Source organism: Pygocentrus nattereri, chromosome 15 (assembly GCF_015220715.1).
Source record: "Pygocentrus nattereri isolate fPygNat1 chromosome 15, fPygNat1.pri, whole genome shotgun sequence".
Taxonomy (NCBI): Eukaryota; Metazoa; Chordata; class Actinopteri; order Characiformes; family Serrasalmidae; genus Pygocentrus; species Pygocentrus nattereri.
In genome coordinates this window covers 13980908-13998162 of record NC_051225.1, presented here as the reverse complement: position 1 = coordinate 13998162, position 17255 = coordinate 13980908, and the positions used below count along the sequence as shown (strand labels likewise).

General features: G+C 37.4%; 1 protein-coding gene across 3 annotated transcripts in view; it reads left to right on the top strand.

Annotated features, from left to right (window-relative positions):
• The window catches only part of LOC108433047 (trichohyalin), a 318922-nt gene that overhangs the window by 179185 nt on the left and 122482 nt on the right, over positions 1-17255 (top strand). For 2 of the 3 annotated variants that reach the window (XM_017707312.2, XM_017707314.2), the window contains 3 exons: positions 2239-2322; positions 5318-5488; positions 14117-14191. In XM_017707312.2, the coding sequence (XP_017562801.1) occupies positions 2239-2322; positions 5318-5488; positions 14117-14191 (330 nt within the window). The remainder of the gene's footprint in view (positions 1-2238; positions 2323-5317; positions 5489-14116; positions 14192-17255) is intronic. The other variant, XM_017707316.2, reaches the window with a different exon arrangement.

The window sequence follows — 17255 nt, the reverse complement described above, 5'->3', positions numbered from 1 at the left end:
GCAAAGTCTGACCAGAGGAGTAGAGACTGTTACTATCAGCAAAGAGGGACAAATAACCCTTTAGTATGCTTGACTTGAAAGAAACGTTGGATTAGAGGTGTATACACTGCGATTAATTCTGCAGTAAGTTTGAAAAATGGGTGGAATTCCTCTGTAAATGACATCTGCAATTTATGAAACGTGACCATTTACTAGCATGTTTGTTCAGTATGAAATTTGTTTATTAGCAAGAATTAAGATGCCACATAAAGACATTCCAGGAATGCTTGTTTATTATTTACTAATTCATATATAACTTAGTTTGTAATTAATTCGCAGAAAAACACAGAAGTTTCATATCACATTTCTAAGTTTGATCATAATGATATGTTTCTATGTACTGGGACATTCTTTGTTGCTTGCTAATTTAACCCTTGTGTGGTGTTCAGGTCTGTGGGACTCATTTTCAGTGTTTACCAAAAGAAAATTGATGAGATTTATTATTACTTCAACCTAGGATTCTTTGGCCTTCACATGTATATTACGCAGTTGGTGTTGGTTAAACCTGTGGGTAGTAAAAGTGTGGAAGTGCTGTGTCCTTCACTCTGTTCTCCTCCTACATGGCCTGCTGTTATTGTATGTGTGTGTGTGAGAGTGAGAGAGTGGACAACATGGACAGGCTGCTGACTGGTTACAGCGGCTAAAGGATATTTTAATGCTATAATATAATATTTTAAACATCTGGTATTTTTACATAAATTGTTATGGCTGTATTGATTTAAAAAACAATAATGTGGTGGGTCGACCAGACCACTGAGTAACCAACACATCAACACCACACAAGGGTTAAATGTTAAGAAGCAAGCTTTTAAATAGTGTTACCTATAGATGTGAAAGAAGGGGTCCAGTCAGACATGCTAATGTGGCAAAAAAAAAATATATATATATATATAACAGAGGTGTTTATCAGTTAGATCTCCCCTACCTACCACCCTGCACATACACCATCACCTACAGCTAAAACTTACTGTTTTTAACTTACATGCTTTTTAGGAATAATAAATTAAATGAAAATCGTATTAAATAATGGAATATCAAGTAACTCATCGGCTTCTTTTAATAAGCTATTTCACCTTTATAAAACCTTGTTTTAACTTGTACCATGGGCGCCGAAATGAAGAGCAAGACTTTGTGTCTCTCACGCCACATAGAAGCAGTGTGTGTGAATCAGTCCAAAGCATTGGCCCTATAAACAGGGGATCGCTAGTTCAATTCCCGGGGGTGTATCTGTGGCTGGGACTCTCTGGGTTGGTAGGATGGCCCCTCCTATCCCCATCAGTGCTAGCCAGTGCAGGGGTCTGTTAACTGAAGTAACAGAATTGGCGCTTAGCGTTCTCCTCCAAGCTTTAAGGGTAGTTTGAAAAGATGATTCGGAGGAAGCTTGTATCTGTACCTAGCGCAGGTGGCATTGTGTGACTAAGGGAGTCCTGACTAGTGGGTGTAATTGGATGTAACTACATGGGGGAGAAAAATGGAGGAAAAGAAGTGCATTTGTGAGCTCCTGTTGGCTGTATGTTCTTTGAAGCAAATTGCGTGCCAGATTGTGGTAAAACTTCAGTCTGCTCAACACGCACATTCAAACGCATGTCGACATGCTTTACAAGCAAAAGCACTAATTGTTTTCTGTTTTTAAATGGAATGTTCTGGAAATCAGCTATAAATGCTGTGGGCTTGATGTGTCATTCTATCATGAGCTTATAGCATAGCTGAACGATCGTAACAGTTAAGCTGTACCAAAAACGCTTAGATATTTCCTCAGATCGTATGTCTAGGATACTCTAGGAAACCTGCAGCGGAGATGGTGAGAAGTATCCTGTACCGTTACATAACAGTCAACAATGTATTGTTTTGTAAAAAACATTATTTCATATTTTAGCAAGCTGCTTATTATAAATAACTTAAATGAGTTCTCTCTAGTTCTCCACTAGTTCTCTTAACATCAGTTCATTATCATGTTGTCTTTAGCCATCTGAAACCCAAGACTGAGCGTATTTTTTCAGAAAACAATTCTGGCGAAGAAAAAAAAGCAGTGTTTGGCTGTAATGGGTACCTCAGTGTCAGCTCTAAAGCAGAAGTGCTCAAGAACTGTTATTGAGATGCTTGATTGTGATGTGTTCTTTATTGCTAGTAGCTGTTGAGTGAAAATCCTTTGCAGTGAAGTGTGTTTATGTGATGTTCTGTCTCTTCTTTGTCTTGTAGCTGAGCGAAGTGAAAGGGCGGCTGGTGCAGGTGGAGAGTGAGAATGAAGCTCTGCTGGGATTTAAATGTCTCCAAGCAGCTGAGGTACTGCACTTCAACTGCTATAGTCCAGAACATCTAACTCACGTGCAGAACCTTCCACTGCTGCTCATCAGAATCTAAAACCACACTGAAATGTCTACCTGTTGCTGATTTTCCCTCTGTATTGCATTGCCAACATGAAGCATACCTCACACAAAAGCAAGGCCATCATGAAGTATTTAAAGCTATTACTGTCTAGACATCTTTGCTGCTTATGCTCATGTACCTCTAGATATGTCTGTTTATACCACAACTGGCACTTGAACATTTCACAGATGAATTCTAAGGATTTTTTTCTTGGTGTCTACTGGACTGGCTTATTATAGAACATCTACAGCCCATGTTCCAAACACAAGGGTCCAAATCAGGCCCAGCACACAATCCTATCTGGCCCGCAAAAGTATTTCAGTCCTCTATTAATATTAGCCCATTTCACAATGTACTGCACTACAGTCCCCAGCATGCACTGCAACATAATGTGCTCTGACTCTCCTACCCCAACAGCAGTCTATGGGACAGCGGTTTCACATAAATTCTACACAATTCCACACCAGACATATCAGCAAAATGCATTTCTGCTGCTTTGTAATCAATATAACGCTAAATATCAGCTCAGTGTATTTTGTTGAGGTGTTTGCATATTTTGAATAAACAGTGGGCAGTTTGGGTTACAGCACAACATCAATTATAGATGAGATAAAAAAGTTTTTTCCTCTATTGGCTCACAGATTTGATGAGATTTTTAAATACGCCTCTTTTACTCGTCGGGTTTGACACATCTGATCTACAGTCTTAGTGCCGTCGGTTTGTATAAAATGTGTTGTATAATAAGTGTGTGTAAATGTGTGTGTGAAGACCTGAAAATGTTTTGTTACTGATACTGATTTTAAGGGGTCATATTATTGGCCGATGAATTATTATATATATTCTGATGAGTAATTATTATTTAATTAAACCATAAAGAGTCAAATGACAGTAGTTTTCAATTTTCACATGACAAACAGACATAAAGAGCTTAATCAGAAGAAACACTTTATTTTTGAAAATGTAGAAGAAAAAAAAAAATATATATATATATATATATATATATATATATTATAGTGTTGGAACAGAGTTTTCTTAATCCTGTTTTCACAAATATTTATTCCTGAGTTTTAGCATGTAAGGCCAGTTACAAAGGTTAGGTTGGACGTTTTTGTTCTGGATTCAGTCTGTTTTTCTGTAAACTTTTCCATAAACTACAAACTTTAAATGAAGAACATGAAAACAGGAAGCCATTCAAATTTTCAGAAATGAGTGATTTTTCTCATTTATTGGCCAAAGTTTTGAATGTGCATGTGTAATGAATATCAAAAATTATAACAAAATGAATATCTACACTTTCAGAAATAAGGTACTAAACTGTCATTGGGGTGGGACCCTCAAGGGTCCATCTCAGTAACTTTAGTCAGGGATCATAACTGACCCATAATTCACTGAAATGATATTTTACTGACTCCACACATCCCGTCTCGCCTCCAGGCTTTTATTCTACTGTTCTGTTTTAAAACATTTGCTTATGAAAAGCTACATATTCAAGGTTTTCACCTGGAAAAACTGATTTAAGGTTCACAATCAGACCTTAAAACCACCGTAGAACTTTTGAGGGAACATTTACGCTGTTTGTACCTTGATAAAAGAAAATTTACCTTTATTTCCACCTTTATTAATAATTATATTATTTATCATTTAATAGCTTCTCTATTCATGGAGTGCACAAATTATTGAATAAAACTAGTATATCTTTTGGTTAGTTGTTTGTAACATTTGAATCTACATAAAAACATTGAAAAATGTCAAATGGTAATTTTCAGCTTGAGTTGTAATGTAGATTGTAAATATGAATTTAATCAAATTCACAAGAAGCAGCTTCAGAGCAATATTGATGTGTACCATGTAGTCCATAGAACCATAGTGTTAGACACTGTTATCTGATAGTTTGATAGATTGGTCAGCCCTTGGTGTGTGTGTGTGTGTGTGTGTGTGTGTGTGTGTGTGTGTGTGTGTGTGTGTGCGTGCGCGCGCGCGTGCGTGTGTGTGTGCGTGTGTAGTACTCTGCAGTACTTCGTCACTTTTCAGTCAAAACATTTAAGAGCAAGTTAGATTTTTCTGATTTTATTTACATATTTTTAGATTTAGTTTTCAAGAAATTAGATTTCATAAATCACTTGAAGGAGAAAGTAAAAGTAAAATAGTTTTTCCAAAACTTGATGTAAGTGTTTCATCTCTGGAAGATATAAGAACATCAAGCTCTGCCATCCTTCCACTGTGAGAAGACAGCTCAACACTATTAATCCAAAAGCAGGTGTTGCTGTCAAGAAGCCTTTACTGAGAAAAAGGAAACAGATAAAAACGAAGAACATTTCAAATTAAGCTAAGAACCTGCCAGTGTGGATGGACTGACAATGGACTGACCACTTTAGAGTCCAGACCTCAACATCATTTAGTGTGTTTAGAATTACTTGGATTGTAAGAAGCAGAAAATGCAACCAGCTTCTATGACTGAATTTTGTAGATGTGGAAAAATATAAAATGTGGTGTTATATTTAGTTATTGAGGCTTCTGTGTAATTTTCTTTTAAATACATCATTCCTGATTTTTTGCCTTGAAAAATTAATCATTTATATAAGTAAGTGTGTGTGTGTGTGTGTGTGTGTGTGTGTGTGTGTGTGTTTATGTGGTAGGTTTAGCTCCATTCTCCCCTCACATGAACACGTCAGGTGATAGATTTGTGCAGAGGTGGTGTGATTCCTGTGGGAGTTGTGTGATACGATGTAGCTGAAGGGCGGGTTAGAGGAGAGCAGGACTATCTGAAAGAGCTCTGATTATAGCTGGGAAATGAGTGCTGCACCAAGTTGATTGCCAAGACTTGACCTCCGACCAGGGTCAGTATCAGGTATGCATGTGTCCGTCTCTGTTCTGTCTCCTTAGAAGTCTTCTCTGTGTTGCCGCCCTGTAGGTGGAGAGGCTCAGCGCAGAACTGTGCTCCCTGCGATCAGCAGTGCTGCAGAAAGGGACCGAGAAGGCACAGGAGGCTCAGAGGCAGTGCAGAGAGCTGGAGTCAGAGCTGTCCAAAACCAAGGCCCAGCTCAGTGAGTGCCAGGACAGGACACAGGCTGTTCAGAAGAGGGTAGGAACTGTTTGTTGTTTACATTTACATCACAGAGCACATGCTGATGTCCATAAGAATCCCAACCAATAAGATTTAAGAACATGGATTTTCAACTATGTTGAAGCACACTGTGTTGTGCTTGAAGGAATAGACAATACAGAACAATACTGTATCACTATACTCAGTTAAATACAGCAATACAGTAATTGTTCTGTGTTCCAGCTAGATATGCGCTGGTATTCGGTAACTTGGTATATGGAAATATTAAACATGCATGCTAACGTTTTTAGGGACACTTTCAAATAATCACTGCAGTTTCATCAGTCAAGCTGCAGTTTCACTAGAGATTTTTTAGAGACACAGAGCAGCTTAAAGTAACTGTAAAGAAAAAAATCACATTGAATAATAAATTATTAAATATTTTATGTATTTTTGTTATGCCTAAGAAACTGCTAAGGAACATCCTTTAACCTCTTATTCTCCAGGGTATATTTTGGTTTGTCCATATGAATTTCCATGGCCGAATCATAAGGCAAATTATTCAGTAACTGCATTAAACAAATTTTTATTTATTTCTTGTAAAAGCTCCCTTCAAATGAACAGAACATTTGTTTTATGATATGCGCACATTGCTCTGTTTACAATTTACTGCTGAAAGTCAAAAATTTCAAACGCTCTTTGTATTGTTTTATTAAAAAACAAGCAGATCACTGAAAAGATGCCATGTGTTTATACTTTATAGCCCAGATTTGTAGAAAAATGGCTCAACTTTCAGTAGAAAGTTCAACTTCTTTTATTATAAGGATTTAAAATGACATCACCATCTATTTGACTGGAAAGAAGAGTTACAGCCTCCTACAACACCCACCTTCTGAATGTAGCTTATGAAATATGAAAGTTATAAAGAATATGACGAAGTGCGTTTTGGAACCACCAGTGGTCTCAAGGAGTTGAAGAGGCTACAACACCTGGTGCAGAGATATTACAAAGTTTAGATGACAAAAAAATGACAAAATCTGCTGGGATACAAAATGGTGCAAGTTGTGTTATGAAGAAAAGAATATGACGATATGTGTTTTGGAAGCACTCCTGGTCTCAAGGAGTTTAACCTCAACACTCAGTAAGAATATGCATGGTTATGCAAATTGTAAACACTCCTTGCTGCCCAGTGTCTAAACCCCACCCCTTCCCTCCACTACCCTGCATACAATCAGGTTGAACTGTTGAGACAGAGCAGAAACAAAGCTCCCAGTGTAGCCTTAATAGTCAGAAAGGTTTTCTTCGTGTCGCTTTGGCACAAGTCACTAGACTTCACTGGCTCAGATTTGAGTCTTTATCCTCTTAACTTGCCTCAGTACAGCTGGATTTGCTGGTGCTTAAGCCTTTAGCCTTCTCACTAAGTTAATGTTAGTGCTAACAAGGATATGAATTAAAAGTAGCTTAAGCAACTCCACACACAAAAGCAGATTTATAGGTTATTATAGTGAATTGGTCAAAACATAGATAGAATTTTTAACTGATTTGGAGGTTAGACTAAAATCATTTTCCTTTAAGTGACCTTATGATCAACCTATGTTTATTTTATTTAAATAAATCTTTGAACATTCCAATTTGTTACTACCAAAACTGTGTTAATGCCTATGAAAATGTACCAGTTTCAGTAGTGATTATTTCAGCAGTGACTGTTTTAGTATTGATGATTTTTCTAGCTTTTTAATGCATAACTAAAAACCAGAAACAAGTGCTTGACATGCCAACACAGCTTTGAACAGTTGTATACACAACATTTTTCATTAAAACATAAAAAGTTTGCTGCAGGAAATATGTGTTTTCATGGTGACACTTCTTAATGCTATACACTGATTTTCAGACTTTTTGGACAGGTATTTAGTCTCACCTCCTGCTCTAAAAACCAAAACATGGCTCAAATAAGCTCCGTAGCAACAAGCAACAAGTTCTCTCTCTCCTGGTTTTGCATCTGCAGGACAGGCTTATATTGCCTCTTGCAAACCTTGACAGATGCCTGGCTCTCATTAGCATATTTCAGAATATTGGACTGCGATAGCTTCAAATTCTTTTGTGACATACTAAGCTAAGCTGCTAAGTGCTGAGAAAGCCTGTGTTTTCAGTGGACAATCTGAATTTTTAAATTGAGTTTTTAAAAATGCAGAACACAGAGATCACAGTCATAGAGTAAATATGTATAACAGTGGGAAATGAACTTTCTTACAGAGCAGGTGTTTTTTCATTCTTTGTCAAGCACACAGTCATCAGTTGCAAAAATATATTCCTGTCTTTAATGGACATTCAACTATAGTGCAACCAGCCAAAAAAATACTCCAACAAGACGTAAAACTCAAAACGTGGCCTCCTCAGATGCATTAGCCTTGGATGTGAATCCTGCTGTCACTGTTCTACAGAGACTGTTGTTTAAAGACAGCTGAGGAGTATGGGATCAAAACTATGAAATGTACTTTACTTACAGCTGTACAGAAACGCTTTACTGATGTGGACAAATCCCAGTCTCCTCAATTAAAACGCTACTTGATCCAAGGTAATTAATGTAACATAGATAACTAGAGTACTTCATTTAAAATCAGCTAGATTTTAATGATTTAATTATTGAGATATATTGCACTCATTTACAGTAACTACTGCTTAATTCTAAGTAGGTTATGATATATGGGTACTAAAAACATGTACTGGTACTCACACTTGGTCTGTTAAGGTTTGGTTGGTGGACTGCAGTGACACTGAGGTGTTTAAAAACCTGATTGATTTTCTGGATGTTAGTGTGTTTAACTATTTTCAAACCTATGTAGTTAAAAAGCAACTCCTGGTTTGTCCAATCAGTGCTTCAGTAAATTGTGCTCATGATGTAATTGATTATATTTACAAGTCTCTGTGGTGGCTGTGAAGGTGTCAAGGAAAAATATGGACCCAAGAAATTCTTGTTACTTTTTATTGTTTTTATGTTTATTTGAATTATGAATGTGACTTTAATCTAATGTATACTGTGATAAACTCACTGCTAAGGTAAACTTTTTAAAAATTTGCTTAGATGCCTAAAAACCTTCGCACAGTACTGCATGTGTGTGTGTGTGTGTGTGTGTGTGTGTGTGTGTGTGTGTGTGTGTGTGTGTGTGTGTGTGTGTGTGTGTGAATGGCTAGAAATACTATATTATTCAGCCAATACAGAAGCAAATGCCACAAATTGCAGTCAACGTTCTGCACTTTAACCTCATATTTCAAATCCATTGTGCTCTAATACTGAGCAGTGAAAAGAATCTTCATGCAGTGGTGCCGCTCAGCGTACTTCATTTCAGGCAGTTCAGATCCGCTCATTTAGCTCAAGTTATGCTGAAAGACCTTCTAGATAATAAGTTCAAATGTTTGTAGTTTCTCATATAAAAGTACCGGTATTTATGGATGCTGTTTGGCAAAAAAGTGCCTGTGTCCTAAGATGTCCTTCAGGTAGCAGCCTGAGAGAACTGTGTGAGGAACTCAGACAGTTTTGCTTTGTATATATATATATATATATATATATATATAAGTCTGGCTTTCTGGAGATTGTTGGTGGAATAATGCTGTCATGCAGTGTCTAAACTAAGAATGCCAAAAGAAATATGTAATATTATAAATATCCAATATTATACAACCCCATTTCCAAAAAAAATGGTATGTTGTGCAAAAACAAAATACAGTGGCGTGCAAATCGTTTAAACCCTATATTTAATTGAAAATAATATAAAGAGAACATATCAAATGTTGTAATTGAGAAATTTTATTGTTTTTTGAAAAATATTTGCCTAGTTAGGAATTGGATGCCAGCAACATGTTCCAAAAAAGCTGGAACAGTGGCTATAAAAGGTTGATAAAGTTGCGTTGTGGTAAAAAAAAAACACCTGGTGGTTCATTGACAACAGGTCAGCAACAAAAAAATAGCATCTCAGAGTGGCTTAGTCTTTCAGAAGTAAAAATGAGGAGGGGTTCACCCTTCTGTGAAAGACTTCACGATCAAATAGTACAACAGTTTAAGAATAACGTTTCTTGGCATAAAATAACAAAGAACTTCTGCTTTTCACGTCTACGGTACATAATAACATTAAAAGACTCAGAGAATCTGGAGAAATCTCTGTATGTAAGGGACATGGCCAAAACACAGTATTTGCTGGCAGTGATCTTTGGGCCCTCAGGCTGCACTGGATATGATTCTGCAGAGGAAAACAGTTTGTTGCTGCATCCACAAATGCAAAGTAAAACTCGAAAATGCCAAAAAGAAACTATACAAACAGAACCCAGAAACGCTGCCTTATCTGGCCCTGAGCTCATTTAAAATGGCCTGAGGGGAAGTGGAAAAGTGTCCTGTGGCCCGAGAAAGCAACATTTACAATTCTTTTTGGAAATCAAGCACACTGTGTTCTCCAGGCTAAGGCCCACTCAGCTTGATATCAGTGCACAGTTCAAAGGCCAGTATTCATTAAGGTATAGGGGGCATTATCAGTGAAGGCACCATTAACGCTGAATGATATAGTCATGTTTTGGCAATATATGCTGACATCCAGACAACGTCTTTTTCAGAAAAGGCCTTGATTTTTTCAGCAAGACAAACCACATTCTGCACGTATTACAACAGAATGGCTCCGCATTAAATGGGTCCAGGTGCTAAACTGACCTGCCTGCAGTCCAGATTTGTTCACCACTGATAACATTTGGCACATTTTGAAATGAAAAACACGCATTTTGTTTTTGTAGTATTCTCCTTTAAAAATATGGTTTACATGATTTGTATATTATTACATTCTATTTTTATTTATATTCTGCACAGCGTCCTGATTTTTTTGGAAATCGGTTGTACTTCAGGAATGTGCAAAACTTACGAAGCAAGGATTCCAAATAAATTATAGCATGACAGAATTATTGTCCAGAGTTTTTGGGAAAGCTGTATTAGAACATATTTCCTGAATCTCACAACCTTATATTACCATTTACGCCCAGAACTGCGACAGAACCATATTTCATATGGGTAAACCGCGTGACTCACACCTACGTTAACTAGTCACTACCTAACAGGTACTTAAAACCTAGCAACAGCTTTCAACTTTAATATATAGCTGCAATGATATTCTCAAAGTGAAAAGCACATAGTACCTGTTTGTCCACGGTAAGCTAGCCAGTAAGCTCTCTGCTGCTGCCGCAGAGTTGTGGAAGGCGGAGATTTCGGCAGGTTTCGGGAAGCGTGTTTGGCAGCTTAATATTACATTTTCTTTTGTTCGTTTGAATAAATGAAGAAGACCATTTGAATAAAGTAAATTTCTTGTGTGTGCTGGTAATGTTCTCTTCTCATCACTGCCATGATGTTATTGGTGATAACACACTACTCGAGTGTTCTATTACTTTAATACAACAGTTCAAGAAATAAAGTAAGAAATTAATAAACTGGGCCGTGAACGCGGCGTTTAATATATTTTAATGTTTGCAGTTTCATCCGCCAAATTATCCTTAATCCTTAACAAGCAGCTTGTTGCTACATCAGAGTAAAGAGTAAAGAGCTCCACCCACTCACACCAAGTTCAGACTGAGCCATAAAACTGCTGCAATATCAAGTTCAGCACAGTTTTGTCCGTTTTTTGATCAGTATTAATGTTGTTTTGTTCCAGCCAGTCTGTAAAGCATCTTACAGCCCGTTTAGTTTGGCGAATGGTATTGGGTTCATTTCTGGCTGATTCCAGGTTGTTTAGCTGTTCTTGTGTCACAGCTGCCGACTGAAAAGCTGCTCAGTGGTGATGACAGTTTGGGAATTTAGTGTCGTCTCATCTTCAGAGCCGGACCAAATTGGCCATCGGTCAAATGTGATCTTACAAGCATCCATTTTCTGTTTGTGGCATAGTAAGAAGTAAAAATGTTCAAATGGCTTGAGTGTCTCCTACAGCTGTCAGTCATTGCTTAGCAACAGCATCTCAGCAGAATGATAGTGTTTATGAAAAAACCTTAATGTTATGGCAGCATCACATTACGGCTAGAATGCCTCTCAACCAATCAGCTTGCGTAGCCGAAACTAACTGTTGTATAATAGTCTATAACGTTATCATTATATAATGTTGATGTTATTATCGATTAAAGTAGCAAAATAAGGGACTTTATTAAAAATGAAGTCAAGTAAAAGTACTCCAAAAAGTCCCATTGGGGGAAAAACTGTAACAAGAGTAAATGCAATTTGTTACTTTCCATCTTTCCACCAATGTTGTTAGTGAACAGCTTACTTCACAGCATAAATCTTTCAAACAAGTGAGCTACATTAGTGCACACGTCTTTCAACTAAAATAGCAATGCTGAACAAGTTTACTTGTTTACTTGAAAAAAGCTACTAAAACACATACTAAATTATCAAAATGAAATCCTGATGTCAAACTGTGAACAATAAGTGTTTTCCTGTTTACCTTGTTATCCAGTCCTATGTAACAACCACCAATGTTTCAATGTGTCACCCAGCACCAATGCAATGAGTGATGGCTCATGTACCCCCTTTATCCTCTGTGCCTTGGTCACTCTGTTTAGACACCAGTTATTTTAAGTTTCAACTTTAAAGTTCCTTTCAGCTACCAAGAATCTGGCAGGTCCTTCTTTTGTGCTCAGTAGCCATTTCATTTATTTTAAACCGCAGCGCACAGTTTGATTCCAAAGTCCAACTGTAATTTTTGAAGCGGGTCTGACGCTTAAATAAGCCTCCTGCACAGACCTCTATTACTGCCATGTATTAGCACCACTCCAGTCACACATGCTGAATAGCCTTGATTTTGAAGTTTTATTCTTGATTTTAGCCCTGAAATGAAGTTCCTGCTGACGCTGTGTTATTACTTACCAGAGGCTTGGTTTATGGACGTTTTATGGAAGTTTTTGGACTTTTAGCTGTCTTCAACTTTAGACAAAAATCCTTTAGCTTTGAATGACCCTGTACCTTAATGGTGTTTATTGACAGAGATGAGTGAACATTTCATTTTGTCACTAACAAAACAGTCACCACACTTAAAATTGACCAAATATTTTTCAGTCGTGGCAGTTTTAGCAAACATGACTAGCAAACACAGCTTTAAACAGTTGTACATGCATAAATTATTAGATTTTTCATTGAACACAAATATAGTTTACCTAATTGGAGAAAATATGTCTTTCAGTAGTGACAATTCTTAATGTTCCACACTGATTTTCAGATTTTGGGACACATTTACTTGGGATCTAACTTTGCCATGTGGCCACGAGGGACAGGGATGCAGCCTCATTTCCTGCTCTAAAATGCAGGTGTGTGTCTAAAATAAGACTTCACTTTTAAATTAAAACCTCTTTTGTTTCAGTAGTGACTGCACTTTTGACATTTCGTTTTCTTATTTAAAAATTAAGCACATGACAAATCTAAATCTTTCAACTTCACTTTTAAAGATTTTTTTTAAATCGAAAAACATTGAAAACAAATGTGAGAATTGTTTTCACAAGTGTAAATTAAGGGGTTAGGTTTGGCTGTCCCAACAGAAAGCACCCTATAAATGGTGACTTTGTATATATTTTTTTATTGCAAATCAAACAAAAAGACTCCTGGTGTTCTCAGAACAATGGACTGACCATCCCTGTGTCCAGACCTCAGCATCACTCAATGTGTTTAGGAATATATGGATCATGAGAAAAAGAAAAGTGTAACCAACTTCTCAGACTGAACTTAAGAGGTCCCTTTGTTTTTTTCCAGATGTTTATGTCCTATTATTGTATGTTTTTATATTATACAAGGAGATTCACTCAAAAGAGGCCCCGGATATTCTGTTGTAACTGCGGTTAGGGTGAACCTTCATGATGGCTGTCTGGCCCTTACCTCATCCCTCTGACACAGGGGCGTCTGGGCTTTTTCGAAGCTCCATATACTGATGAGCACGTTGCACATAGTTTTGTACAGATTGCTTCACACTAGAGAGAGTTATTACAGAATATTCAGGGCCTCTTTCAAGTGAAATTTCCGTATTGTATAATTATTGTATATCATTTGTCATTTAATAACATATAATGTAATTTAATGAACATTCCATTTTGATTGTGATACCTTCTGGACCTAAAATATTTTTATCTGTAACTGATTAATGACTGAAATAACAGCAATTGTCAATATGACAGGTAATTTCAAATTCTGGTGTATATGCACACAAATATGCACTCCTTGGTGTTTGGTGTGTGTCACCTTTGTTAACTTTGTCGTGTGTGTGTGTGTGTGTGTGTGTGTGTGTGTGTGTGTGTGTGTGTGTGTGTGTGTTGTAGTGTGCTGTGCTTTAATGACGCATATATCCTCTATCTCCTGTCTGCTCTTAATCCCAGCAGTGCTGGCTCAGGAGCAGATTACTGACAGCGGACATGAGAAGCGTACAGAGCAGGACACACACACACATACACACACACACACACACCATTTCTATTCCCCACCTACACTTCTCATTATGAGCAAACAGAGCAGCCATTTTCTCTCTGCTTTATTTGTTCTGAACCACCATCTTTGTTCTGGTTATTCTCTGACCTTGGAAATGTTTTTGTTTGATGGTCAACATTCACTGTTTAAATCATCCTATCGTGTGTGTGTGTGTGTGTGTGTGTGTGTGTATGTGTGTGTAGGCAGATGAACAGATAGAAGAGCTGCAGGAAGCAGTGGTGGGACTGAAGGCCCAGCACAGCCATGTCAGTTTGGCGGTAGGTGCAGTTCCACTCTAGTGGTGCATTCAGATGCTTCTCATCATTTGGTTTCCTGAAGTCAGGAAATCATTACAGCACCGAATCACAACTTCCAGTCGTCTGGAATTGAACGTGTGAGCATAGTCATGTGCGTCAAATAATGTTTTTTCTTGATTTTCTAAATGAAAATATGTACCAACCTCTACAGGGAACAAACGTTTGTTTATTTGGTGAATTTAAAATATTAGAAAAAAATAGATCTGATCTGTTTTATTTTTCCCAGTATGTAAAACTCAAATAAATAGAAATTGTGCACTAAATTTGACAGAAGGAAAGTCATATTTAAGTGTCTTCTGTGTAGACAAGTAGATGTGTTTTCACTTAGACAATCAACAGAATGTCATGTTTCAGGGAGTGTATGACTGTATAAGCTTTTTAATTTCAAAAAACATTTTCATTTAATTTGAGTGACATTACTCCATATTTGCAAAGGTGTGACTTTTATTTTTTTGACTTTATTTTCTTTTTGATGGTCCCAGGTCCAACGCCATTTCTTCACTGATTATGAAATATTACCATCCAGGATTTACTATTGCAGTAGAATCCACCACACAACCCCAGCGTGTAACAGATCCACTGCTTTGTTTTACTGTTTGTAAGATTTTTATTTTTTTTATCCAAACATTCCTTTGGCCATTGTGTCCTAAGAATTTTTTTCTGTAGACCATAGCACTTGGTTCTAAAATGCCTCAAGTGTAGTTTGCATACTTCAGACATTGACTTCTGTTTTTGGATTATGGTTAATGTTACCTTCTAATGACTCTTCCACGTAGATTTAGATGCTGCAGAACTGCATAGTGGCCCAGTGCATCACTGTTCCCTTACCGGTGAAATCTTTCTGTTGCTCTTTGTCAGTGATGTGGGGGTTATGCTTTGCATGCCTGGCCAGTCTGTAAGCATCTTCCATATCTTGTCTTGAAGTTTTACACTTCTCTTTAACTTTCATTTCTTCTCTTGCTTTGTAAAGAGTTATCTTTAGTTTAAGATCCTCAGTCAACTGCTTAGTTGAGCCCATGGCTGTTGAATGTAAGCACCACATCCTGTGAGATTTAAAGGGCGCATAATATGTTATGCTCTGAAATTGTCTACACCTGAGTTGGATTGAGACTTAATGAGGGCAAAACTTTACACAGTTGTGCTATTGGGCAGTTCACTATGAGATATTCCCTGTGGTGAACCTGGTGAACCTGAACACAAAACATCATCATAGTAAGCCTTACAAAGACATATGAAATACAAAACCTAGTATCACAATAATAATAACAAAAGAAAGTTATATAAGAAGAGTTAAAGATGATAAATAGAAACCAAAATGGGTTTAATTAATTAAAAATGGGTTTAATTTGGTTTAAAAGGGGTGAGAATCAAGAACTGACAATCATATTCTTCAGTAAGATACTGTTTAGCAAAAATTTGTCAGAATTTTTAGGCCCCTAAAATCAGGATCAGCATCAGCCGCAAAACTTGGCTGGGCTATAAAATGTAGTCTAGAATTAGGTTTAAACCCTGTCTAGGAAACTGACCCATTATATATTCAATGATCTGGATTTTTAAAAGATAAACTCAACTTTCACCATTTTATATCCCAGCAGATTTTGTCATTTTTTGTCTTACTTCGTAATATCTGCACCAGGTGTTGTAGCTTCTTGAACTCCTTGGAACCACCGGTGGTTTGAAAATACACTTAATTATATTTTCATAACTTTCATATTTCATAAGCTACATTTAGAAGGTGGGCTTCGAATGAGGCTGTAACTGTCTTCTTTCCAGTCAAATAGATGGTGATGTCATTTTAAACCCTTATAATATAAGAAGCTGAATGTACAGTTTTTTTTGTCGACCCATTTTCCCCAAATCTGGCCTATAAACTATAAGCAGACGGCGTCTCTTCAGTGATAAACTCTGTAAAAATGACTTTTATAAAATAATACAAAGAGCATTTGAGATTTTTAGCTTTCAGCAGTAAATTGTAAGTGTACAGCGGTATGTGTAGATCATAAAACACATTTTCTATTAATTTGATGGTTTTTTTTTACAAAAAAATAAAATAAAAATGTGTATTATTTCTTGCAGTTACTGAATAATTTGCCTTATGATTTCATGAAAATTCAGATGAACATACCAAAATATACTCTGTATTACAAAATCTCATCAAATTTGTGGGCTAGAGAATAAATGTATTTATTTAATTTTTAATGAATGTTGTGCTGTAATCCAAACTGCCCATTGTTTATTCAAAATATGTACAAACCTCAACAGTAAAATACAGACACTTGCAGGAGACCTTGAAATATTACATATTAAAATATTCTAAATGTAAATGTTCAGCTCAGTCTTTAAACCTACCTATCTGCTTGGACTGGACACTTCTCTTTGCTGCAGGTTCATTAAGACTTGGGCTCCATTTCTGAGCTGCTAAGCTGATGTTTTGTGTTTATATTGATTTATATTGTCCCATACTGTTGTGTTTGGTGAAGGAGACTCAGAGCACATTGCATTGAATGCTGGGGACTGTAGTGCAGCACACTGTGAAACGGGCTGATATTAATCCATCCATCCATCCATCCATCCATTTTCTAAGCCGCTTCTCCGTCAGGGTCGCGGGGGGATGCTGGAGCCTATCCCAGCAGTCTTCGGGCGGAAGGCAGGATACACCCTGGATGGGTCGCCAGTCCATCGCAGGGCAGACAGACAGACACAGACAGTCACTCACACACTCACACCTAGGGGCAATTTAGCACGTCCAATTGGCCTGACTGCATGTCTTTGGACTGTGGGAGGAAACCGGAGAACCCGGAGGAAACCCACGCAGACACAGGGAGAACATGCAAACTCCACACAGAGAGGACCCCGGTCGCCCGGCCAGGGAATCAAACCCAGGCCCTCCTCGCTGTGAGGCGCCGCCCGCTGATATTAATAGTAAATTAAATTGTTTAATAGATTGTGTAGCAGGCCTGATCTGGCCTGCACCCCTTGTGTTTGACACATGGATTTTAAAGTGTCAAACCTTTGTATGATGCTA